The sequence below is a fragment of the Syngnathoides biaculeatus genome, chromosome 7 (assembly GCF_019802595.1).
Source record: "Syngnathoides biaculeatus isolate LvHL_M chromosome 7, ASM1980259v1, whole genome shotgun sequence".
In the NCBI taxonomy this organism is placed as follows: domain Eukaryota; kingdom Metazoa; phylum Chordata; class Actinopteri; order Syngnathiformes; family Syngnathidae; genus Syngnathoides; species Syngnathoides biaculeatus.
The window spans coordinates 12894785-12921404 of NC_084646.1; the positions used below are offsets into that span (position 1 = coordinate 12894785).

Sequence of the window (26620 nt, forward strand, 5' to 3'; positions counted from 1 at the left end):
GGTAATGTCATAGGATGATTTTCAAATCAAATATACAACTTTTTGGGGCTTTTTTGGTTTATTTATAGTTCACACCATTAATATAGGGAATTGCAAAAACGTTGGCAGTGTCAGTAACTCAATATTTTTCACTATTCGCTGAGCATGGATAGGGCTATGTCTTAACATATCACAACTTTATTTTTGCTTTCTTCCGTTTTTTTTTTTTTTTGCATATTCAGCTGTGATTTTTTTGTTTACAATATCATGATTTTTTTTTCTCCAAACCACTTTTTTCGTGAGCAATTCTTGTATCAGTACAACCATCCATTTGCTTGAGCCGCTTATCCTCACGAGGGTCGTTGAGTGCTGGAGCCTATCCCAGCTAACATCGGGTAGGAGGCAGGGTACACCCTGAACTGGTTTCCTGCCAATCGCAGGGCACATGGAGACAAACAGACATACTCACAATCACACCTTGGGGCCATTTAGAGTGTGCAATTAATGTTGCATGTTTTGGGATGTGGGAGGAAACCCACAGGGAGAAGATGCAAACGCCGCACAGGCGGGTCCGGGATTGAACCCAGGACCTCAGAACTGTGAGGACACATAGAGATGAACAACAGCTGCAGTCACAATCACACCTCGGGGGAATTAAGAGTGTCCACTTAATGTTGCATGTTTTTGGGATGTGGGAGGAAACCGGAGTGCCTGGAGAAAACCCACGCAGGCACAGGGAGAACATGCAAATTCCACACAGGCAGAGCTGGGATTTGAACCCCGGTCCTCAGAACTGTGAGGCCAATGCTCTCACCAGTTGCCCCACCGTGCTGCAGTTAAAGTTAATCTTGGTGGTATGTTTCGAAACAGAGAATCCAGGTCTGTATGTGTGGAAATGAAGGGAGTTGTGCCAGGAAATGAGATGTGTTGATGCGTTGGAGAGAAGCGGTGAAGAACAACACGCAGGATACGGGCATCACAAGTGGAGAGAAGAAGACGAAGAGAAGGCCCCGAAAGACGGATGCGGGACAGTTAGCGTGAAAGGACAAATGGGAGAATCATGAAAGAGGCCGGGGGGGAAGGTGAAGCAAGAGGGAGGTGGTGAAATGATGAAGCAGCAGCAGTGGGGACGAAGCTCAGATCATAATCGTCATGATTGAAAAAGTAGCCAGAGAGAGAGCGGCGAAGGGAGGAAATCAAATCAGTTTGCTTCCTGTCGAGCACAGAACCAAATGGAGCACATGCGCAGGATGCCAGATAGGAAGGATATTCAGCTACCTCCACGAAGGAGGCCATGTTTTCATCAATGTGGGTTTAATATACAGTAAGGTACACCCGAGTCCTTTTGTATGCAAGTAGAAGAACTTTACGTGAACCAGCTCTCATGTGAACATCTAGCCAAGCCATAAATCTCACTGGACAGCACCAAATCAAAACGTCACAAAAAGTACCGATCATTTGGATTGTGAAACATTTCCAGAGCTTTATAGAAATACAACATCACATTTGTAGAAGTTATGGACCAAAAAAAAAAAAAAAAAAATCATCTGTAAGCTATTTAGTTGGAAAGGTCGTGTTGTAAAATAAGGTTAAACTGATCTTCCAGTATTTTAGAACGTATTTATGTTTGAAGTATTCATCTAGACATTATTACAATATATTATAACAACTATAAAGAATACTTTTAACATTCCTGCGTACAACACTCCAAGCTGCACGTTTAACGGTCAAACACGAAGGTGTGCAACAGTCCCGGGTTCCATCATCAATAAGCTATAATGTATGCACAGACACAACGAGCGAATTATGCGAGTGTAAGGGTGTGCTCGCGCACTAACGCCGAGGGAGATCAATCAACACTGGTGAGATGCGTCAATAACTCGTGACAAATCCGTATGACAAACTACATGAATTACACACACACATGCACACAGATACACATACACATACTTTCATTGAGGATTTGCTGCGTTGCGATTAATGTGAGCTTCTCTCTGCACGTGTGTGGGGATGTGTATTGCACCATTGATTGTAAATCTTGGAGAAGTATTATTTTGAAATTATTTTTTTTGTATCTGGTGAAGCTACAAAAATACAAAACCAGTTAACTTCATGCCTTGCGGGGACAGGTAGATGCGGGGTAACAACACAGTGGCGTAAACCACGTGACACCGATTTGACCAATGACAGTAGATGAGTGCGGTTTTATATATAGGGGCGGCACGGTGAAAAGCATTGGCCTCACAGTTCTGAGGACCTGGGTTCAAATCCCGGCCCCGCCTGTGTGGAGTTTGAGTGTTCTCCTTGTGCCTGCTTAGGTTTTCTTCAGGCATTCCGGTTCCCTCCCACATCACAAAAACATTGGTCACTCCAAATTGCCCCAAGGTGTGATTGTGAGTGCGGCTGTTTGTCTCTATGTGCCCTGTGATTGGCTGAAAACCACTTCAGGGTGTACCGGACCTCCTGCCCGTTGACAGCTGGGATAGGCTCCGGCACTCACCACGACCGTCGTGAGGATAAGCGGCTAAGAAAATAGATAGATAGATAGATAGATGTTTGACTTTATAGGTTGTATTGCGTCAGACTTCCAAGCACAAACATCTCTTGAAATTTGACCATCAAAAGTAATACCATTCATAATTGTTCCAAATAGGTGCCAAAGTTGATTCTTCCCATTTGTGAGCTTCTGTGTTTGGACTTCAGTTTCTGCCTTCATGTGTAGAGTTGTGATGTTATCCCTGTCCTTATGTTGTTGTAAGATTTATTAAAGAGTTTAAACTGACCATAGGTGTCATTGTGCGCCCTGTGATTAACCGTTGACCAGTTCAGAATTTATTGGATAGGTTCCAGCTCCCTGGTAAGCCAGGACAGAAAATTGGGAGGACAGAAGGACAAGGCTCAAGCCTGCCTGCCTTTAAGCAAGCGTGACGTGACGACTGCCCGCTTCCGTTGTTCTCCTCTCACAGCGGGAGCTGGAAAAGTCCCTTTTGATTTCTGGCCAGCCGGCGCCCACAAGTGCCTGCCTCCTCTCTCGATTCGCCCGTCGCCCCTGATCCACGACATCCAGCGTGCGCCGCCGCTGCCGCTTGAGCGTTTTCATCAACATCTCCACCCCTCACTGAGCTCCAAGCTCCCCCGTGATCGCCTCGTCCTTGCGAGTCTCTCCCGTGCGTGCACACGACACGCTCGTATACCAGAAAGCCTGCACAATGACGGACATGTTCTCTCATCTCACAGCTGAGCGGAGAGATGAAGCCGCTCTCTGGGGGCGCCGCGAGGTGAGAATATTTGATCACAGGCACGGACCCGTGCAGCGGAGCACATGGAGATCACAGCTGTGGTCCTGGTGACATGTGGATAACCACCACCGGTCTTCGAAGATGACCACTTTATTGATTTTGGTTCATTATAAGAATTGATTTGATGCGAGGTCATCGCTACAACCTCAAAAGTTGAACAAAGGCCTTCTGGACTGCGATAGGCCTGAGCTCACCCGTGACCCTAAAAAGGGCTAGTGCGATAAAAATTGATGGATTGATAGATCGTTTTGGATAAGGACAAGCAACTGGCGTGCACGAATGTGCTGATATTTAAATGTATTGCGAACTACTGGCCTGCCTTGCACATTTCAGCTTTTTCAGTCACTCTTTGGTGAGCCGTATGACGATCATTTCAAATGAAACTATCTCAACACAAAGAAAACATGAGACTTGTAAGATAGGTCTGCTCAATTAATCCAATTTTAATCATGATCGTGATTTTGACAGCCACGATTAATGAAGCATGATCACCGGTTATTTCTTTATAATTGCGGGCTCTTGCAGTGCCCGCAACCCGGTCAGCCAGCCACCAGGGGGCGAGCACATTGTTAAGGCTTCATTACGCGTCGGCACTGCATGCCTGTGCCCTCTTAAAAATAAATTGTCGAGTTCTTTGCATACCTGTCCATTTTTCGGAGCTCCAACCTGTATAAACTACCAAAAAAATCCTTATAGAGAGCAAAAAATCCTTATAACATACCGAAGCAAATTATATGTCAAAATAACGGAGGGAAAACACACAAAGTTTTTCAATGATTTTTATTGTAGATCTCCATAATGATATCTGAAGTTAGTGTCTGATTATCAAAATCTATTTAGTGACATTACTGTGTTCAGAATTGTACTCATGTGTAACTTTCTTCACCAACTCTAAATGCTGAATTTTCAGGTGATTTGTGATATACGGCCGTATACGTAAGATTCACCACAAAATCCGTACGAACTAGGGTTAAACCGTACGAGTTGACAGGTATGTCTTTGCACTTTGTGACCTTGCACCAATGGTCCATCAGAACATCGGAGCCGTACCATGGCAGTTCATTACCATAATCCCAAATCTAATCTCAATCTAAGCGTACACATTTTTAAATGGTTTGTCTGTAATGATGGTGATAATCACCCCCCCCCCCCAGAGGACAAGGGCTACAGAATGCACGACTAGATTGTGGCCCTAATCTTTCCTAACCTTCTAATGTGGGTCATATTTAACTTTATTTTTAGAATATGCTGCGGGCCTATAAAAAAAAATGAGCCCCCGGGGCCACTGTGCGCAATGGCGTACAGCTGCCAACATATGCCCGCCTATGGCTCCATCTGTTGACCCAGGACCCGACCGGGAGGACGCGGACTCACCGATTTCGCAGCTCTCCCCGGAGAAACCCTGCGGGCAGTAGCAGCTATAGCCGTCGCCCTCCTGCAAGCAGCTCCCTCCGTGCAGGCACGGGTTGGTTTGGCAAGGGTTGTTTTCCACTGCGGACCGACAGAGTGCATAATTCATTCCTTGACAGAGAAAAAGCATTATGAGCGCGCTCGGGAATGTTGACAAAACTTCGAAGTCAAATGAGGCTAAAAATTCGTCAATCGCCGACTCTCCGCCACGTTTGGCGCGACGGATTCTCATCAAACTCTGGAGTCAGGCCGCGTCTGGCAAATGTGCCGACGCCGGCGAAAAAGAGCCGACCGTCGTGTTCGTTTATACTGTACATATTTTTTTATAGCACATTGATGCTGTGCGGGCAAGGTAATGAACATCATTTATGGAGATAAATCCAGAGCTCCGCTTCGTAAAGAGCACTTTTGATGGAAGATGACATCGTAATTACTGCACTTCAATTTTTGAATATGTTGCAAGGAAAAGGCGATGATTCACACTGCTGAGATTGCACCCGAAAAAAATAAAATAAAATAAATACATGCATCATCAATCTTGCATAAAATGCCGTTACCTGAAAGTGATAAAAGCACAAGTACTTGTATCTCAAACCATCTTTCCTCATTGAAAAGAATGGAAGTGCCCTGAATCTGTTCTGCCTTTCCTCCCCAAAACCAACAAAAATCTTTGTCATGTGTTTTTTAGGATTAGGGTCTTATATATTATAATACTGTACAGTACTTTATAAAAACAGAGCAGTTACATAATTAAGTAGAATCTAAAGAATCAATCACCCCTCTTCGAGCCGTCACCTTATCGTGGCGGATTTATATTTCATCAAATTTCATTTTTGTATTTATGTAAAGAAAAAAACATGGTTAATTCCACAATAATGATCTCTGATTTAAAACTATTTTTTAGATGAAATGCCCAAGGGTTCTGTGAAGGAATGTTATTTCACATTTTTATTTTTATTTATTTTTTTTGCATTCCAGTGTCAAAATGAGTCACATTTGACCCGGACAGTCTGGAAGAGTCAATGACGTAGAAGCACACACCGCGTCTTCTTTCTTCCCTTGAAATATTGGCTTCCATTTGAGTGTGAATGTACACGCAGATACTCACACAGATATTACAACAGATTATGTTCAATTTCCTGCAAGACGACACCCGAGACTCCGGCGACAGGCTGCCGGTATCTCGTCCTAGCGAGCGCATACTAGAGCGTGTTTGTAAGTCGCATCCTGAATGGCAGAGCGCACCATCCATCACCGGAAGGTTAATGACATATGTCAGGAGAAGACAGCGTGATCTTCCGCTGAGGGGTGTAAATGTCAGGCCACTGTCTCGGGCCTCAAAATGTTTCGGTTGCCGGGAACATTCGAGCGGCCCCTTCATCCCTCAAATTAGCGAGCAGCGGCGAGGGATGGCTGCAAATCACAGAACCGACTCACGCACGTGAGCCTCGGGGAGGACGTGCAGAAAATGTTTTGTTGTCGGAGAAGTCTCAGTGACATTGAAATGCTTTTAATGCAGGTGCTTTTGGGTTTTCTAATTCCGCCAGAGTTGTGAGTTCTTGCAGAGGTGATTAAAATTGCATGCTTGCGAATTAAAAAAAAAAAAAAAAAAAAAAGCCATAGGAGCCAGCTGAATTAAATCGTTTTTCTCCCAAACTACAACTAAACGGTGCCACCTGGCCCTCCATCCAAAAAAATGTCCCGTTGAAAAAAAAAAAGAATTAATTTCAGTTGGTGGCATCTTTAAACCAACCCGCAAGTCTCCTGAGCACTTCCTGGCACGGCTATCTGCATTGCGGTGTTGTTAAAGATAAGTGGTCTATCTCGTCGTGTTTGTGCGGGAAAAGCTTCACAACGCGTTTTAATCGCAGCTCAGGTGGGCACCTCATTTTTTTTGCATTAATCCTTCATAGTCTGGAGGCTTGACTTACCTGCACGACACATTTAAAGTAAGGTACACACATACTGGTTATGATTTTTTTTCTAAAAAATGAGACCACACATATGACGAGGAGAAAATCGGAAAGTGTGTGCTTACTCCTCTTATCGCGTTTGATATGCTCAAGTTGAGCAACACACACATCCACCAATAAGAGCGAGTCTACTCCCCCAAAGCAGATTTCTTTGATACCACGACTGACCTACGAGAGCCACCACAGTTCCACAAGGCATCCCAATGAGTGCGAATGGTTGCTTGTTTGTAGGTGTCCTGCGATTGGCTGGCAACCAGTTCAGGGTGTACCTCACTTCCTGCCTCAAAGGGAAGAGGCTGGGATAGGCTCAAGCACACCCGTGACCTTTGTGAGGATAAGCCGCTCAGATAATGGATGGATGGATGGATGGATGGATGGATGGATGGATGGATGGATGGATGGATGGATGGATGGATGGATGGATGGAAGGAGGAACTAACTCGGAAACACCAGGAATCACGCCGGCCCAGATGGAGTGACTGGGATGGTACTGAAAGCCCGTACTGAGACCTGACTGTTATTTTTTCACAAAAATCGGCAACTGTTCCCTGAAACAATCAATCATCCCTAACCCTGCGACCGGGAACAATCATTTCCATTTTTCGTCTGAAGGATCACAGGTCTGTTGCACTTGGGACTGTGATCATCAGTGATTCGTGAGGCTGGTTGTACGACACACTAGGGACCCAGTCCTTCTCTCGACCCTCACCAGTCTGCCTACAGAGGAAAGCGGTTCACCGAGGACGCCATCGCAATAGCTCGTCCCACTGCACTGAGCCACCTGGAACACGAAGGGAACTATGTGAGGATGTTCTTCATAGACTTTAGCACAGCCTTTAATATCATCATCCCAGGTATTTTGGTTGACAAACTCTCCCTTTTTGGACTATCCCAATCCATCTGATCCTGGATTAAGTCCTTTCTCACAAATGGTCCACAATCTTTCAGACTTGGCCCTCACCGCTCTTCCTCCATCACCCTCAGCACTGGATCTCCTCAGGTTGTGTACAGAGTCCTCTCCTGTACTCTCTGTACACACACAAGACCGCACACAAACCCATCCCAGCAACTCCGTCATCAAGTCTGCCGATGATACCATTGTGGTCGGACTCATCTCAGGAGATGAGTCCACCTCCAGAGATGAGGTCGAAAAACTGTCAAAGTGGTGTTTGGTAAACAACCTCACACTAAACACCAGAAAAACGAAGGACTTCAGGAAATGCGGCATGGACACAACTCCACTGTTTAGTGTGTGGAAAGGGTCCACTCTCTCAGATTACTGGGAGTCCACATCACAGACAACCTCAGCTGGACTGTAAACACCACAGCGGTGGTGAAAAAGGCCCAGCAGCGACTCCACTTCCTGAGAGTACTCAGGAAGAACAATCTGGGAGCTAAGGCACTGCTGGCTTTCTACAGAAACACCGTAGAAAGCATCCCCGCAAACTACATTGCGGTGTGGTATGCTGGCTGTACAACAGCAGACAGGAAAACTCCGCAAAGAGTAATCAACAGCACCCAGAAGATCACTTGCTGCTCTTTATGTTCTCCCAAGAGGACACTGTCAGCTCTCGCTACCATAGCAGAGCTACGTAGCAGCGCTACTAACATTGCTCAGGACTCTTCCCACTCTGGTCACCTGCAGAAATTCTACTTCGTAATAAGTCATCACAAGTATCTTTTTCTTGCTCACTTTTTTTTTTTTTTTTTTTTTTACTTAACATGACCTCCTACTCTCTGTTTTAGGTGACTTCCTGTGGTAGTGTTACAATACCACTTAAGGCCTGGCATATAAAATATAGCGCTTCACACGCTTTTTAAAATTATCCCAAGTTCACGGGGAACTTTTTAAAAATGATCCCTTTCCATGTGGACTGGGCCTTACTGGCAAAGTACATCCCCAGACTTGAACCCTATAGATCATGCATTTTACCTGACAAAGAAGAAGATGAAGGGAACAATGTTCACCCCAAAAAATAAATACACTAAGAGGCCGAGGTGAAGCCTGAAAAGATACATATTTTTGGTCTTGTCACAACTAACTACTTCTTCTTCTTCTTTGCCTTTCGGCTTGTTCCGCTAGGGGTCACCACAGCGTGTCATCTTAGATGAACGCATATTTGTTTGGAACAGTTTTACGCCGGATGCCCTTCCTGACGCAACCCCTCTGCCGGGGAGAGAAGCTTACAGCACCTGGTATTCCCAGCCGTTCTCCCATCCAAGTACTAACCAGGGCCAAACCCGCTTAGCTTCCGAGATCTGATGAGATCGGGCGCTCTCAGGGTAGCATGGCTTGTAAGCTTGTCACAACTAACTACTAATAGCTGAAAATTAAATGTAACTCATTTTAACATACGTCTATTTGCGACAAACCCAAACATTTTGACTCTACAGCAACAATTAAGGAACTTGCCTCTGTCCCTGGAGAAAACATCCCATCCGAAACAGAACGGTGAGACATACTGTATATGATAACTGTTTCTGAATTAGGAAAGCGTGTGTATACCCTGGACAAGATGAGCAATGCAGCGAATAAAAAAAACCCCCCAAAAAAAACAAAACAGCAATTACAATTCATAAATGTGTGTACAAATGTAGGTAGCGCCCTGTGCACCTTTTGTTTGCAGTTATACATACAGTAAGTGCATTATCCCAAGGCTGTGTTCTGTGGTCTGTGTCACTTTTTTTTGTGTGTTTGTGGAACAAATTAGGTGAGCAATTCAGAGGGAGAGAGATACGCCAGCCAGGCGAAGGTTCAGTGAAGTCTCCGAGGGAGCCAGACGATCATACATTTCTGCCTCTCTTAATGCCTCTAGCTTATGATTAATTACACACTCCTCTTAAAAAAGGACGCCAAGTCCATTTCTACTTGAGCCCGTTTCGACTCTGTGTGCGCGTGTGTGAAGGGCAAGAATGCTGGAAGTCAAAATTCAAGATAAAGTGTGCAGTGTGTCACTAAATTGATATTCCCGCAACCTACTAAAGCAGCCCGTCCCACGGCTGTGAAGGGGTCGCCATCCCAAGTTTATTCTAAGCTCTTCAGTCGGGAGATTAGCTACGAGTCTGCGTGGATATGGAAGCCAATACATGCAATCAGGATTCAGAACCAACCGTGAAACGGGATTGGAGGAGAAGAAGGAATGCGAAGCATCCAAGAATCTTGCAGAAAGGCATTGCGGGTGTCGAATAAGTGGAACCACCCCACAAGTTGAGCAATTTGGCGTTTACATTTTCTACAGAACACAATCGCTTAAAAGCCAAAGTGTACTTTGGAGAGCAGACCATCATTGTGACGTCAACAAATCTTTTAAGACTGGAATGTTTTTCTTATTTTAGTTCTTGAGATAAGATCGGTGGTAGTCATCGTACAGGAAATTGAACCGTTTTTATAACTTCACACATTTTGCATTATATTAATTACTATGGGATTTTATTTAATTTTTTTTTAATTTTTAGGTTAGGGTTAGTTAATGTTTTTGGAACAATTCAACCTTGGAGGTTTCACCTGAGACTGCGTGTGACAACAAAATTCAGTATCGAGAAATTAAACTTATCATAGAACAATCGCCGGCGGCACGGTGGATCAGCTGGTAAAGCGTTGGCCTCACAGTTCTGAGGTTCCGGGTTCAATCCCGGACCCGCCTGTGTGGAGTTTGCATGTTCTCCCCGTGCCTGACACTCCGGTTCCCTCCCACATCCCAAAAACCTGCAACATTAATCGGACCCTCTAAATTGCCCCAAAGTGCAATTGTGAGTACAGCTGTTTGTCTCGATGTGCCCTCCGATTGGCTTTCAACCAATTCAGGTTGTACCCTGCCTCCTGCCCGTTGACAGCTGGAATAGGCTCCAGCACTCCCCGCAACCCTCGTGAGGATAAGCGACAAAGAAAATGGATGGATGGATCTAACAATCACACTACCATATATTTACTATATCTTGTTCACCGATGAGGAATATTAAAATATCACCTGTGCAAGTAATAAAGGTTATTTTGATTGTCAGGCGAAGTAATTCATTTTTATGTCATTTTCTGTGCATTTTTCTACTGTTTTGGTGCATTTCAACACATTAGATTATGGAAAACCATTTGAAAAAAACACAGGTATAACTTAGCCTTCAGGAAATTAGTATTTTTTTTTCAACATTTGATGAATTTGTACAACATACTGGTTTGAGTTTTACTTTTTTAATTTAATTAGTGAAATGTTCTTCTATATGGTATTTTCTTGAGCTCCATAAGTACATTTATCCAATTTTGACCTGCGTGCCACACAGTGCAACTCAAATTTGGGGCAAATTAGATGTGTATTGTCCTTCATTGCCACTAGAAAAAGTACTAGCTGGAGATATTGAGAATTTTGCAACACACTGTTATAAAACCTGTTCTCAGATATTGTTTTGATACAGAAAACATTCCAATCATGTTCAAGTCAAAATGAGCTTATGAAGTGGCCATGGGTTCTTTTTTTTTTTGGTCATTTTGCAGAAATATGTATTTTCACTCGTCAGCAGCCATGTAGCTGTACTCCGACTCAGTGAACCTTGTAATAGCTTTGCAGGGACTGAGATCATGCCTCGGCCCATTCAAAAGCCCCCCCCCCCTCTGTAGGTTAGCACGTGATAACCTGAGTCCGGCCTTGAGAAGCTAATCCAGCAGCGCAATGCAGCAGAGCGCACGGGAACCGTGCCGCGCGACTGGCGCTTTAATAGAGACCTCGTGGCTGTCATCACGGCGGCCATGGCTCAGCGGATGAAATACTGATGTGGTGACACGCGTGGTGAAAGTCTACTTTGTGTACTCATGATGACACGAGAGAGTGTTTATTTTGCGAATTGGATTTGGAATCATTTTACACATTGAAATAAATGGAAATGATTACAGTGTTTTTCGGGGAGTCTATTATATTGCATATGATATTAAAAAAAACATCCATTATTGACATAATTTAATAGAATATAATAAAAGCAAGTTTTCTCCACCTTTGTTACCGCAATTAAATGAACTTTGTGTCACTCCTTCAGGTGTGCGTGGCTTGAGGGCATTATAACAGAGATATGATAAACATTACATAGAGACACTCTAACCTCATCAGTACAGCACTAAAAATAGTCATTCTTCACAGAGGATGGAGAATATAGAGTATATAGAGTAGACTCTCATTCCACCAAATATATGTTACTTGAATGATAACATCGTGACTATTTATGCTAATTCTTAGCCTCTCTATACCACTTTGCATTTTATGTTACCATAATGATAACAACAAAGTTATGTGGTTGTATTAAATCCATGACATGTAATTCTTTGTCATTTCTTTGTACAGTAAAGCTCTCGACCGTCCCTGTTTTTGAACGGAAATTATGAGATTGTTTTGCTTCTGTTTTCAAACTAAAATTGGTACTCGAACGGCCACAACACCCGGAAATAACATATTGCTCGCGGCCAGATCAGCAAGAACAAATTAATTCTCGAACCGTTTTCTGGAACGGATTGTGGTCGCTGTAATTTTTTCGGACAAACTGCTGCTTACTACAAAATGAATTGAGTTCACTGCCACCAAATAATATCTTGAGTTTTTGCACTGCAAGTCGAAGCAAAAAAAAAAATCAAAAAAAAAAAAAATCTGAATGACAGCTCATATCTCGAAAAATTCGCGAGTTAGGTCACTCGTATATCAAGGCATTACTGAATTATTAGTGTGACGGGGATAATGAATTAGAAGTACAAACAAAAAAAGTGATTGTGTTTTTAGAATGTTTTTTTGGTCCTCAAATGTTTGAGAAGAGAAGTTTCTGACAGGCTGCAATTGAGGTGTGCTGTTGTGTGTGTGTGTGCGTGCGTGCGCGCGCGCGCGTGATAGCGAACAGACACACACACTCCTGCGTGTACGTGATCGCTCGAGCGTGAAACAACAACACTGCATGCAACATCCCCGATCTCCCGGTCCTTGTAGTCAAGCGCGACCAGGGCGAGCGCTGGAAAAAGGAAAATGTATGTCGCGGTAGTCTTTCACTGTGCTCATCAGTTTACTCTCACAGTTGAGCGATTCTGACAGAAAGAAAAGAACATGAAACAAATATGATTTGCACGCTTGGATGTAAAACTGGATTTATCTTTTGTTGGTGTTTTTGAAATCCTTTCATTCATCTTAATGGTCATACTGACCTGACAAAAAAAAAAAAACAAAAAAAACGCCGTTATGCACTTCCCAGGCCACTAGGTGGTGATAACTAAAAAGACACATTCACTACTTGTCCTTGGGCAAAACCCGACATAAATTTGACATACAGTACATAATAAATATGTCTCTACTTATTTATGTATTTATTTTCGCATCAGCAGTGAGGCTCATACTCATTTGAATCCAGATGACTGACAATTCTCCCTCAGGGTCAGGAGGTCAGGGTTCAAATTTCCAAGAGAATATCGAGTTGGGAGTTTTCATGCTGTCCCCATACTTCCATATTGAATTGCGGGCAAAAGCCTGAGACGCAAGCGCTGCTTAGTGGCAGTGAACTCAACTTAAAACATCAAGCAAACAATTTGGTGAAGTGATAAATCTTAAAATTTGTGTATTTAAAGGTTTCCCTGAGAAAATGTCCACTTAGTAGAAAGGCTAACAAATAGCATGTACCTTTATGTGGCAGCGATATAATGCTTTAAGGAACTGATATTTAAACACAACAAGGCAGCAACACATGTATACAGACAATACTCCCAGACATATATTCTTTATCCTCTGCAATAAACAAATATTACTGCAGGTCGCAGAGTCCCTTACACTAGTGAAACTGAGCGAAACTGCACCCTTGCAGTAGTACATTGAATGATTTGTGATGGAAAAAAAAAAAAAAAAAACAGCCCTCTCTGGTCCCACCTTGACACTCTGGCTACATTTTTAAGAAAAAAATAAGAAAAGAAATAACCAATCTGAGACTGAAGGCATAATTGATGACAGCCAATCTCATTTTCATCATGGGCCACATTGTAATTAAGGTTTCCCTCAGAGGGCCATAATGACTGTGAAAACAAAAATCTTTCGCCTCGTCATATTTTTACACATGAAATTTATTTATTTTCTTTTAGGATCAGATATCACGGGCAATGGGTTTTTTAACTACCGTTGAAGTTTGGGCACACCAAAATGTGTGCAATTTCTAAACGTTACAATTTATTATACTGTATGACAATTTGAGATTTTGCTCCATATTTGAACAAAAACCATGGAAGGTGATATGCACGATTTGCCTTTGCGGGCCACATAAAATCGTGTGGCGGGCCGGAACCGGCCCGCGGCCCTTGAGTTTGACACCTGTGATTCATGAGGTGTCAGTCATTCACGCACACTCACGGGCATATTCTCTGCAGGAACCCCCACACAGCCTCGTACTGTTAAGGGTACTTTATACTCCTGCAGTCGCGTAGCCGACAATACCCTCACTGCATCACATGACCTACTCATCGCCCCGCGCAGCGCCTCTGATTAGCTTGTACTTAGCCTGCCGCGCACATATTCAAAAAAAGTACATTGCTAATGTTAGATTAGTATTACAATGACTGTATTACCAGCGCTTCGATTTTGATGAAGACAGATATGCATTCTCTGTGACTATCACGACGACGTACTATTCTAATTTCACGCCGTTATGCATATTACCCAAGACAAAACTGCAAGCTGGGAAAAAGCTGGTTTGAACGGCCGGTGTTATTTCCGACGGCAAAGAAAGGGTCTATTGTTGCAACAGACAAGTCTCAGGTTGTCCTAAATCAGCAGCATCATTTGCGCTTTCACAGCGGCAAGGATAGACTGTAATCCATCTTGGCTTCCCATCACTCGCATCCTGTCCAATCTCGTCTGCCTCGCCTTTCCGTGCGCCTATGCGCTCATTTCCAGACTGTTGTATTTTTAATAATGTCACCATTTTCAGCGCGTATATCGGGAAGGAGCTAGGAACGATGTGTGTCCATATAAAAGTCCACCGTGGAGCATCAACTATTCATACAGGGACTTATAGCAGAGCGCATGCATTGTTCCATGTCAAGTGCAATGTGCAAAATAGATGAGGTGCTGTTGATGTTCTTTTCGTGTACAGTCCGTTTGGGCGTCACGTAATGTGTGGGTGTTTAGCAACGGTGTACAACAGAGTCGTTTTGAGACTTTGGAATGTTGACTTCACATCGTATATTGTAATGTACAAATATGGAAAAACATAAGAGCAACTTTTTTTCCACACAGAACCTCAGCACAGGTGTATAAAACATTGGAGAGCAGCCATCTTGTCAGCCTACAACAAGGCTAATAAAGTCTACACAGAACCTAACGCCATCTTTATCTCATTCACTGTCAGTTCTTCCATTTACACTGGATATTTGCCTTTTGTAGCTGCCAACGAAAGGGGTAGTGTGCAGGGAACTCTGAAGATTTTACATTCAACCAAGAGACTCTTTGTATGGCTTCCGAAGTGCTGCTGTTTTGGTTGTCAAGCAGTTGAAATGTTACAAACATGTCAGGATGAATGGTTTTCCCAGGAGTGCTTGGATCTTTGGTAAGTTATCATTATCGACATTACAGAAAGTTTTTGCTGAGAAATTTTGGCAAATGTGTGACGTTATTAACGAATGATTACAGTGGAAGAGGGAGGAATACTCCCATTGTCAGTTGTTTGCAGAAAGCTTTGTTTTTTTTTTTCCTCATCCAGTCCTCCACTTATTTAACCCCTGCTTATTTTCATCCCATCCATCCATTTTCTTTTCCCCTTATCCTCACGAGGGTCGCGGGGATTGCTGGAGCCTATCCCAGCTGTCAACTGGCAGGAGGGAGGGGGGTACACCCTGAACTGGTTGCCAGCCAATCGCAGGGCACATAGAGACAAACAGCCGCATTCACAATCACACTTAGGGGCAATTTAGAATGTCCAATTGATGTTGCATGTTTTTGAGATGTGGGAGGAAACCAGAGTGCCCGGAGAAAATTCTTGCACGCACGGGGAGAACATGCAGACTCCACACAGGCGGGTCCGGGAATGAACCCAGGACCTCAGAACTGTGAGGCCAACACTTTACCCGTTGATCCACTGTGCTGCCTCCACTTAATTAACCCCTGCTTATTTTCATATTTGTGTTATATTTATTTTCAACAGGGAAATTATAAAGGAGTGTCAGGTAATGAGCGGCTTGGCTGCTATCCACAGAGAATAGTGGAGGTCCGTTGTATACAGAAATTCATTTTCTGCAATTTCAATCCAGTTGATTTGATTCAAATTTCTTGTTCACTTCAAATTGCTAAAACAATATTTGGTGAACACTTTTTGAATTGAACTGAATTCATTTTAAGTTTGTTACATTCATCATATTGCATTTAATTTACTCCCGTAGGTTCCGGCACTCCCAGGACCCTGGTGAGGATAAGTGGCTCAGAAAACGGAAGGCCTGCAATTTGATTTGTGTTGATTCACAACTTCAACCGATAAATAAAATGTACATTTTTTAAAGTTGAAAGAACATACAAGTACAATATAAATACATTATTATATCACGACTTAAATGATTTTATAACCGCGTGTTGTTAGCATTAAATAGCAAAGGACCAAATGGGAAATGGAGTCGACTTTTGTAGTGCTTTTTCACTACCATCACGCATGTTCCCAAAAACCCTTCACAAAGAGCTAACATTCGTACACAAATGGCCACTGGGGGCAATTTAGGTTCCGTTGTCTTGCCCGAGGACACTTCGACAGAAGACAGTTGGAGCCGGCGTTCAAACCGCAGACCGTTTGGTCACAGGGCGACAAACTGGGTTATCCAGTGCAAGATCATTTTTGGTGTGCTCATGGCCTACATGTTGCGGCCCTGTGGCAGAAAAGCAATATATATATATATATATATATATATATTTTTTTTTTTTTTTAATTTTTTTTTTTAATAAACCTTAACAATTCAGTTAACTGTGCCTGTACGTCTTCACGGGGTGCAACAGTGTTTGGATTATTACGACTTAAAATGTAAGCATTTGTTTTGGAGAAGAAACTGATTTTGTGCACAAATACGAGCCATCTTATCCGGCTTTTCGACGCTCTGTTTATTTGCAGCCTCCACTTTCCTAAATGGGATTGACAAAGCTGCTTACAGGGATGACAGAAATGGAAAATTCATCAGCAAAAGTTCCTTTTGTACGTTTCATAGCCCCAAAACAATAAGAACATACAGACTCCTTGAACTTGTGCAAATGCATGTCTCCCCCCCTGCAAAATACAGCCCTAGATCTGAATAAGAGAGCACGGATTGGGGATTTCACAGTCCCTCGCCTGCCTGCACGTTTCCCCTGCTGTGGGTAAAAATCAAGCCTTCTCTGACAGGCGAGCGCCATTAATAAGAGGAACAAGCTCGTGGGCGTTTGCCTGGAGACCTGCTTTAAAACTCCACAAAGAACGTCACACGACCTCTCAGAGCCCCCCTGCCAGGAGTAACAACCCCCTTCCCCAAAGACCCCCCCCAAGGATGCTGTTGTAATTTGCAAACATGCCTCTTTTCTCGCCAGGATGTAATTTACACCTGCACGCCACAAACCCCGCGAGAGACTTCACCTCCCCCTGGAGAATGATCATCCGGGTGCGTCCCCCGTGCGACCCGCATGAGGAGGGTCCTCGCCCGTGCTGCGCTGTGATGGACGCCGCCAACGCTGCTGCTTTCAGGGCTAGCGAGCGGCACTGGAAAGCACAGCGGGGCGTGTAGGTTCATTCCGCGGAAATCCTAGTCGTTAAACCTCCAAGGCACGGGGGGCTTCCGTTTGAGTAGTTTGTGCCATCTGTGTGCGTGTGTGTGTGTGCGAGCATGCATATATGCGTGAGACGAATAGAGAGTTGTCATGAATATTTCTTCAGATATCATCAACACCACATTTCTGCAAATAGTGGCCATTTGTTTATTCAACCACAGATGAGGGGAGGCATTTATTCGACTGGAGGCATTGTGTACAAATCCTTTTTTTAGACAATTCAGGTCAAGGAAAACTGGAGGCTGCGCTGTGGAAATAAAAGGGTATACACAACAATGTGTTGTGTGAATCACGTCTTGGAATTTACCGGAAGCCTAATCGAGGGCAATCCATCATAAAGTCACAAATTAACGTGACAAAACATAAAACAATAGAAGGCAAATTAACTAATGTCTGTTTTTATCTGGAGCACACTTGACTACTGTAATGGTCTTCTGACTGACCAATGTATGAAAGGCGCCATACAAATAAATTTGCTTTGCTAATGTAACTAAGGGTAACTTCATGCACCGTCGCTCAGCAAATCATTACTCAGCGGAACATAAACGCACGCCACGTAACGCCGACATTGCAAAATCCGACACAGTGTTACATGAAGTACTGTAACTCAAAGTAGCCTAACTTGACATTGCTTAATTCCATGTCGTGTAATTCAACATAAGGTGCCCTCAGTGTAACAGGACTCAGTAAAGTTACTCAGCGTAACTTAATGCAACAAAATGATCCTATGAAAGGTAATGCAATGCGACAAAAGGTAATGCAACACAACACAACACCACAACACTGTAAGTCAGGCTAATGTAACGTACTATAATGTAACTGTGAAAGGTAACGAAGCGTAATAATATAGTATGACGTAGTGTAACCTACAATTGTGTAACTCTGTGTCATAAATCTGTCAGGAGCACAAGGGACAGGGCTGGACCCAGATGCAGGAGTCTCAGGCAGAGGCATAATGTTTGACGTGGTTTTATTTCGGAAGCAGGTTGATTCCAAAAAGCAGTCTGAAAAGAGGTACAGATACGGTATGCTAGGCAGGATCCAAAAGACATAAAGCAAGGTCCGATGACTATGGGTCAAACTAATGAGCATAACAGGATGGGATTAATCAAAGGGCACAGAATCGCTGTGACCAGTATTGCTCAACAGCTACACTTACTCTCAGTCGTGGAGAATCCAACTGGCAGTGAACGCAACACACTCAAACAATGCAACGAACTGGCAACACCAGTGACAAATATCCAACCTTAAATACATGGTCAATTAGAGTGCCGAATGCGCAACAGCTGTGACGAGCGCCAGAGGTGGCCCCGCCCAGAGCGGTGGCCAGGCCACGCCCCTCTTACCAGTGGTCCAGCCTCGCTCATGACAGAATATACCCAAAGTGACTCAGTGTAACATCATAAGGTAACGAAACGCAGCCTAACTCTACATAAAAAATGACTGTGATGAAACTCAGCATCATATAACTTAGCGTAACGTAACCTGGCCAAAGTAAACAACGACAATACTCAGTGCAACGCAACTCAGCATCAGCTAAGCTTCTTGTAACGCAGCATAATATAACCCACCGTAACATAAATCAGGGCAACGCACCTTCATGTAGTCACTCAATGCAATGTAATAACTCAACAGAACAGCACAGTATGGAATACTGTCGTACAATATTAGAATTACGCCATCTTAATGACTATTGTACGCGATTTTCCCATCGGAGTGGACATTGCACAGCACCAGACAATGATAAATGTTCCCCACTTGACATCCATTGCCTCCTGGTCGTCCTGGAAGGGGGGGGCATCTGCCTTCCCTTCTCAAGGCTGCCCCCCCTGGCCCTCTCACAAATGGAGTTTTCCTTGTCCGATTGGGGAGGTTTAGATTAGGGGATGTCGTCAATCATTGCCAACAGCAGGCCTGTGAAGCCCTTTGACTGTTTTTTGATTTACGAGCTGTACAAATAAACCAGACTTGACTTAAGCTGACATGTGATCATCTTAAATACTGTACGGAAACAAAGCCGAATGAAAACAAATTACCCTTATGTCTGAGCTGACTCGGTAAGTGCTGCTGTTTTGTTTAGCAATGCAGTTCAACTAGGATTCTGGCAGAACTGGAACACAAAGATGTGCGCATTATTTTTGTTCTATGAAGAACTGCAGAGGAACCTTTATAAAAAAAGTTCAAAAACATCTAAAGAATAAATCCTATAATATATAGTAATACACATTTGTTTCACGGTTGCATCATACATCTATACGGCCCTCATAAGGGAAGGGGTGGGTGCAACGTGGGGAATAGATGCAAATGAGTTTAGCGCAATGTTAAATAATATGTGAGCACGAGGCCCACATTTTCAACGAGAAACACATAATTAAATAGTATGTAGTGCGATAGGAAAACAGCATGCAGCATCTGTTGTGTGACTGAATTAAATACTCAGTTTTTGCACGGGTGCTCCCGAGAGATCTTTTTGAGAGCTGCGTGAGATGAAAAAGTATTCAGAAAACAAAACAACAACAAAAAGTGTTTTCAGTTTCTAGGGGTGGGGGGTGGGGGAGGTTGGATGTGGGAGCAGTAAGGATCTGGAGAGTCAGTCATTAGTCTGCCTTAATAGGACGTCTGGGCGGTACAGTCTGCAAAGTAAAACACAACAGCTTGTGACGGCCCTCCAGAGGACCAATAATCAAGTTGTGTTGTGACAGCAAAGATAATAAGATACCTTTATGACATCATAAACATACTTGTTTAAGACAGCTTTCCTATAGGCTGCGTTTGTGTCAGTAAATTCACTTTTAGAGGCTGATTTAGCATTTCCTAAAAGACGGTTGGAGAGTTTTTATCGACTATTCAAGAATAAACGAGCATTTTCTTTAAACAGATTACACGTATTTACACTGTAGAAAATCCCTCAATGAATTATTTACCGCCCCTGTGATATTTTTTTATGTCCTCATTGCACTTTTGCTTGGTAACATACTGGCGAGCTTGTTGAAGCGGAGAGATGTCATTTTTGTAAAAAATAGCACAATAACCAAGCAGGATTGTTGGTTGATGGTCTTAAATTAAATGATGTATGCCCCTGGAAAATGTAGTTTTTGTTCTTTGTATACAAATTGTCTGTATCACTGCAGACGCTGCACTGTCGATCTTCCCTCACTCAAGATTAAGAACCCAAGATACTTGAAGTCCTCCACTTAGGGGAAAATCTCATCCCCGACTTGGAGAGGGAACTCCACCGTTTCCCAACTGAGGACCATGCTCGCAAAATTGGAGGTGCCAATTTTCACCCCAACTGCTTCACAATTTGCTGCGAACTTTTCTAGTGAGAGTTGGAGATCCCATTTTTTGATAATGCTAATAGAACCAGATAATCTGCAAAAAGCAGAGATGCAGTACTGAGGCCACCAAACTGGACCCCCTCTATCCCTCTGCTGTGCCTAGAAGTTCTGTCCATAAAAGGCTTCAGTGAAGAAGGGCAGCCTTGGCAGAGTCCAACCATCACCAGAAACAAAGACTTATTGCCGGCAATGTGGACCAAACTGATACTGGTCAGACGGGGGATTCAGTATTAAATACTCCCGAAGCACACACTACAGGACTCCCCGAGGGACAAGATTGAAGGCCGTCTCCAAGTCCACAAACCACGTGTATACTGATTGAGGTGAAACTCCCATCCACCTTCAAGAGCCCTGCCGAGGGTGTAGAGCTGGGTCCAATGTTCAAGGCCAGGACGAAAACCATTCGAAAGTCAACATTTCAATACTGCAGTAGGGCAGCGCGGTGGATCACAAGCTTTTGTGCTCGAGGGCCAGAAGGGATGAATTGCTCCATCCATCCATTTTCTTTGCCGCCTATCCTCATGAGGGTCCTGGGGAATGCTGGAGCCGATCCCAGCTGTCAATGGGCAGGAGGCGGGGTACAAACTGAACTGATTGCCAGCCAATTGCAGTGATTAATACTACATATACAGTACATATTTCTACTGATGTGACAGTTTTCAAAGCTGGACTTTCCACTCTAACACTGTAATATATCAAGAACAGCCCAGTGATGTAGTTTTGAAGGCCCACAAGAGTGAGTTCTCCCTTGTGCACTTAAGATCATTCTCAACAGTTTATCTTGGCTCATTAATTTACTTGTTCCTGCACACAAAGAGTACATGCGCAGTCAACGAGGGAGAGTTTGCACCCGTTTTATGGCATTAAGCAAAGGAGTCCCCACAATAAGCAGTAAGAGTGTTTGAAATTGTTAGCCTAAAATCATAACTGCATAAATCATTTTTACTCACTGTCACAATATCAACAAAAACCTTGCCGTGTATGTAGATTCTCAGATGACTGACTTTCTAGATTCCATGGTAATTCACAAAGATTGAATCAAGGCAAATCTGCCTCCTTTAAATTTGGTTTTTCTCAAAACGCTACAATGTTACTTAGCCAATCATTCCAATGGTATGTAAAAAAATACAGTGGAAACTCTATAAAATTGTTCACCCAAAGAGTTCAATCAAAATCCATCCATCCATCCTTATCCTCACAAGTGCTGGAGCCTATAAGTGATGGAGCTGTCAACGGGCAGGAGGCGAGGCCCACACTGAACTGGTTGCCAGGCAATCATAGGGCACATCGAGACAAAGAGAAAACCCACACAGGCACGGGGAGAACTTGCAAAATCCACATAGGGAGGGCTCGGATTGAACCTGGGTCCTCAGAACGGCGAGGCCAACGCTTTCCAGCTGAGCCACCGTGCCGCCAATCAAAATCTCATTGAAAAAAATGTTTGGTCATCCATCAATAAAACCATTATCAAGTTCTGTTTTGCTTTTTCTTTGGCTTTTTTTGTGATGCCACTGCAGAAAGGTACCAATGATGACAAAGGGAGAAAATGGCAAAGAAAATGTAAGTTGCTCATACTTACATTTACATCACACATACATAAAAAAAATAAAATAAAATAAAAAAATATATATATCTATATAATACAATTGCATACATTTTTTTTTTAAACAAGAAGGTGATAATGTGATTATCCTGTAACTGTCATCATAGGGGCTAATCCCTTTCATGAAATTAGCAGAGACAGGACATTCATTTTGTATGGAATGTGTTTTGTTGGGGTTTTTTTTTTGTGTGGAAATGATCCTCCGTTAATGGCACGTGGTGACATTTTTGTGTTAATGAATTGTCCTGATGTGAGATGAGATGAATGTTAATATAGTAACGCTTTAAAAGTAGTGCTTTTTCCATCATCTCTTGGCATCCATAAGCAATCACAAACCTTTCTTTCGCAATTCTGTATTTGCTTATATTTCTTTGTTTTGCTTTAACTTCACATTTTTAACTTCCATCCACACATCCGTCCATTATCTCCACCGCTTATCCTTACGCTTGTCACGGGTGTGCGGAAATCTTTCCTCCCACATCCCAAAAACATACATCAATTGGAGAATCTAAATTGCCCTTGGGTGTTATTGTAAGTGCAAATGGTTGTTTTTTTTTCCGATGTGTCCTGCAATTGGGTGGCAACCAATTCAGAGTAAACCTTGCCTCCTGCCCCATGACAGCTGGGATAGCTAGGCTTCAGCACTCCCTCAACCCTTGTAGGATAAGCTGTTCATAAAATGGCTGGAAGGATGATTTATCAATTATAATTGAATGACTCATATCTATATATATTTCTACATAGACAGACACGCACGGGCCTCTCAGGCAGTACCTTGGTAGCACTAAGCGTCAAACATGGACGTCGTGTCGGGGATGCCGGTCTGATTGGGGTTGCTGTAGAGCAGGGGTCTCAAACCTGCGGACCATGGGCCATTTGCGGCCTGCGAGATGATGTTTTACGGCCCCCACCTTAATATGAAAGTATAATGGTAGTACGGCCCTAAAGTTTTATATGAATGGGACTTTTACAGTGTTGTGCGCGAAGCAGACCAATCACGGTGGGGTAGATGGCTTTAGGGCATGTGACATTGACCGGGCTTGATGCAAGCAGAGAAACAAATTTCAATGAGAAAGTTATTGCAGCGTTGTCGAGGAGTTTATATTTATTTTTATTTATTTATTTATTTTTTTTTTTTTTTTTACACACAAGTTGTAAACACCGGCGTTCTTCATCTTATTTCGTGTTAAAAAAAAAAAGATGTTTGAGAAGATGGGTTTGCTTTTAATTTCTAATTTTAATTCCACATAAGTCCATGTGTGCTGAGGCTGCGGCTCAGCCTCAGACAGACTGTGCCTCAAGTGGCCCTGAGTTAAATTGAGTTTGAGACCCCTGCTTTAGAGTCTACAGCCGGGTTCATCCCCACCACAGTTGTACCGTGGGACATGGATGGGGTAGTGCATGTTCCCGTCCTGCCTGTCAACCCCAAAAAGAGATCAGAGAGTGATTGGCTGCTTTAAGATGGACTACGCCAGGTTCAAGTGGCAGATAAAAACACAATCCAAGCTAAAGATCCAACGAGTACCAAAAGACACGGGGTCGTGGGCGACAAAAGTAGCCACAAGAGAGAGAAATATGATACTCAGAGGATGGGGCAGACAAATCAATTGGCTTCTCCGAGCTGGCGGACAAACTGAAACATCAATCTACAGAAACACTGATAATGTGCCACTCTGGCTTGCCCCTGATTCCATTTATCTTCACCCTTTCGTGCCAAACACCGGCACACTTAAACCTTTTTCTGCTCCTGAATTTAACACTCCAATTCGTTTGCGGGCCGGATGGCAAGATATTGATGTCGGTGGCCGTCTGCTCCATCTTGGAGAAAGACTGAAGTCGGGAAGGTTTTTACTGAAGCAGGGTACAAATGTACAGTATTTATTATTAACATATGAACAGATTATTTTAAAAACACAAGGGGCATTGCATTACAAGTTTTCCCATTGTAGGACTAATGAAACGATGACATGCTTCTTATCTTACTGACCATAGATCATGTAAAAACACAAACAACTTCGATTGTAATACCAAGACTGACCTGTGAGAGACGGTGTGCAGTGGCAAACCCTTTGTCATTTTTACTGTGGTGAATGACTTGTGAGACATGTTTTGTACCAACACTCACCACCAGTTGCTCCTCTATTTGTTTCCTAATTAGCTCTTGTTCCGGATTTAAAATAAGGATATGTCATCGTAAATGATCGGAATTGAACAGGTTTAACAATTACGATAGTCTGTCTCGACAAGTCAGACGGATGGGAATTTCTGCTATATTACCACTATTACCGCTATTATTGTGCCCATTTCGCCCTCCTGCCTCCCCCAGTTACACAACCCCTCAATCCTCTTTTCTCTGTCCATCCATTTTCAACCCGACTGGTCGAGGCAGACAGTTCATTTTGTGGTTTCTTCCTTACATGGAGTTTTTCCCTTGCCTCTGTTGCCGAGTGCTTTCTGACGTGGGGTTAACTTTGTTTCCTTATAAAAATACAGTGCTGCCTTGAGATATGAGTGAAGTGACTGGGAAGTTTTTTCAAAATACAACCCATCGTTTAGATGATTTGGGTCCTTGAATTGCCTGAAAGTGAACAATTCTTCAAAAAAAGTGAGGTCTGAGACTGAAAATGCCACACCTAGTTGAAACAGAGCAAAGAACATTATACAGTATGTTGTGTATTTAAAACAACAACTTAGCTTTGTCTGAGGAAAGTCTGCTTAGTTTAAGGCTGACAAGCGATGCAAAATGCCACAGACGGGCTAACGAATCACCCATATGGGGCAGCGTTGTAGCGCTTCATGCAATGAATACTTGAACACGAATGTTCTATCAGCACGAACAAATAACGTTACAATACCCATATCCTGGCATATTTTCTTTATCCTCTGAAATATGAAGTGACTAATATTACTGCAATGGGTGTCACACACAGTAGTTGTTCAACTCTTTGTCTGCACGACTATTATACTCCTCCCCCCACCCATCATGGCAAAATTGGACACAACAAAAGGAGCCACAATGTCTTAATGATGGTACGCAAACTGTTTAATTCTTTACGTTATTTTAATTCATGTCAATGTTGTAGAGTGCTATTTTCCAATGAAAAAAAAAAACACCTTTTTTTTGGGAGGCTGGAGAAGACTTTCCAAGTATTTCTATTCATTTCAACGAGGGGAAATGATTTGACATACAAGTGTTTTGAGTTACAGAACAAACTCACATCTCAGGGCACAACTGTATATACAGTACCTACTGAGTAAAGCAGTTCTTGACCTGGCTCAATGTGTCGAGTAACTCGAGGTATCTTCTGTTGTAAATCAACGCTATTTACCGTATTTTCCGCACTATAAGGCGCACCTAAAAGTCTTTAATTTTCTCAAAAGCCGACGGTGCGTGTAATATATGGATCAATATTGAGCCATGATTGCAGCTCCATCTAATGGATGCATAACGCAACCCCAGCCTCTACTGTAGCGTCTATTCTATGCGCCTTATATATGAAAACAGTTTTGAAATAGGCCATACATTGAAGGTGGGGCTTATAGTGCGGAAAATACGGTAATTAAAATTGACTTCGGCAACAAGGATGTCAAATCCTCCTAAATAATAATGTAAATACTTTTGTGAGTAACACATTTAGTTTTTGTGTGTGTGCTGGAGGCCAGACTGACAAGCAAAGAGACGTTTATGACAGAACACACAACGGAGTGAATGTAACAAAACCGTGGCAAGAGAGATGAGTAAAGATAGAAGCATGCAAAGAAATAAAGTGCCTCGGTGTAAAGAGCGAGAAGACAAAAAGCTCCTATTATTGATCACTATGAAGTATATGTACTCCCGCCTACAGTATAACAACTAAGCTCTTTCCCTTTCTCCCCTTTTCTTCCACCTACAAGTGTCCACCCCCACTGGCCTTTCCCTCCCTCTTGTAATTTCCTCAGCAGTATACCTGACAACCACAAAAGGTTACCCCGACGCGGAGCTTTTATTGTTGTAATTGTCCGACAAGCGCCGTCTATTGAAATGTCATCGTATCGGGGAGATGGATGATGCCAGGGGAAGAATTCATAGAAAAATGTCTAACATTACCATCAAAGTGGAGCGAGTTGGAGTTGAGACAATATTTCATGGAGAAAAAGTTGAAAGAAAGCTTGAAATCGTTATGTTGCAATGTCAGAGTTGGGCAAAGGGGCGCATTTAATATAATGATAAAATATACAGACAAAAGAGACACAACAAAAAATA

At 43.0% G+C, this 26620-nt stretch overlaps 1 protein-coding gene and 1 pseudogene across 9 annotated transcripts in view; both read right to left on the reverse strand.

The window, feature by feature from the left end:
- ncanb (neurocan b) overlaps nt 1-26620 on the reverse strand; it is a 190551-nt gene that overhangs the window by 41639 nt on the left and 122292 nt on the right. For all 9 annotated transcript variants that reach the window (XM_061825960.1, XM_061825961.1, XM_061825958.1 and 6 more), the window contains one exon: nt 4653-4769. In XM_061825960.1, coding sequence (XP_061681944.1) covers nt 4653-4769 — 117 coding nt within the window. The remainder of the gene's footprint in view (nt 1-4652; nt 4770-26620) is intronic.
- On the reverse strand, nt 8843-8962 carry LOC133504203 (5S ribosomal RNA; annotated as a pseudogene).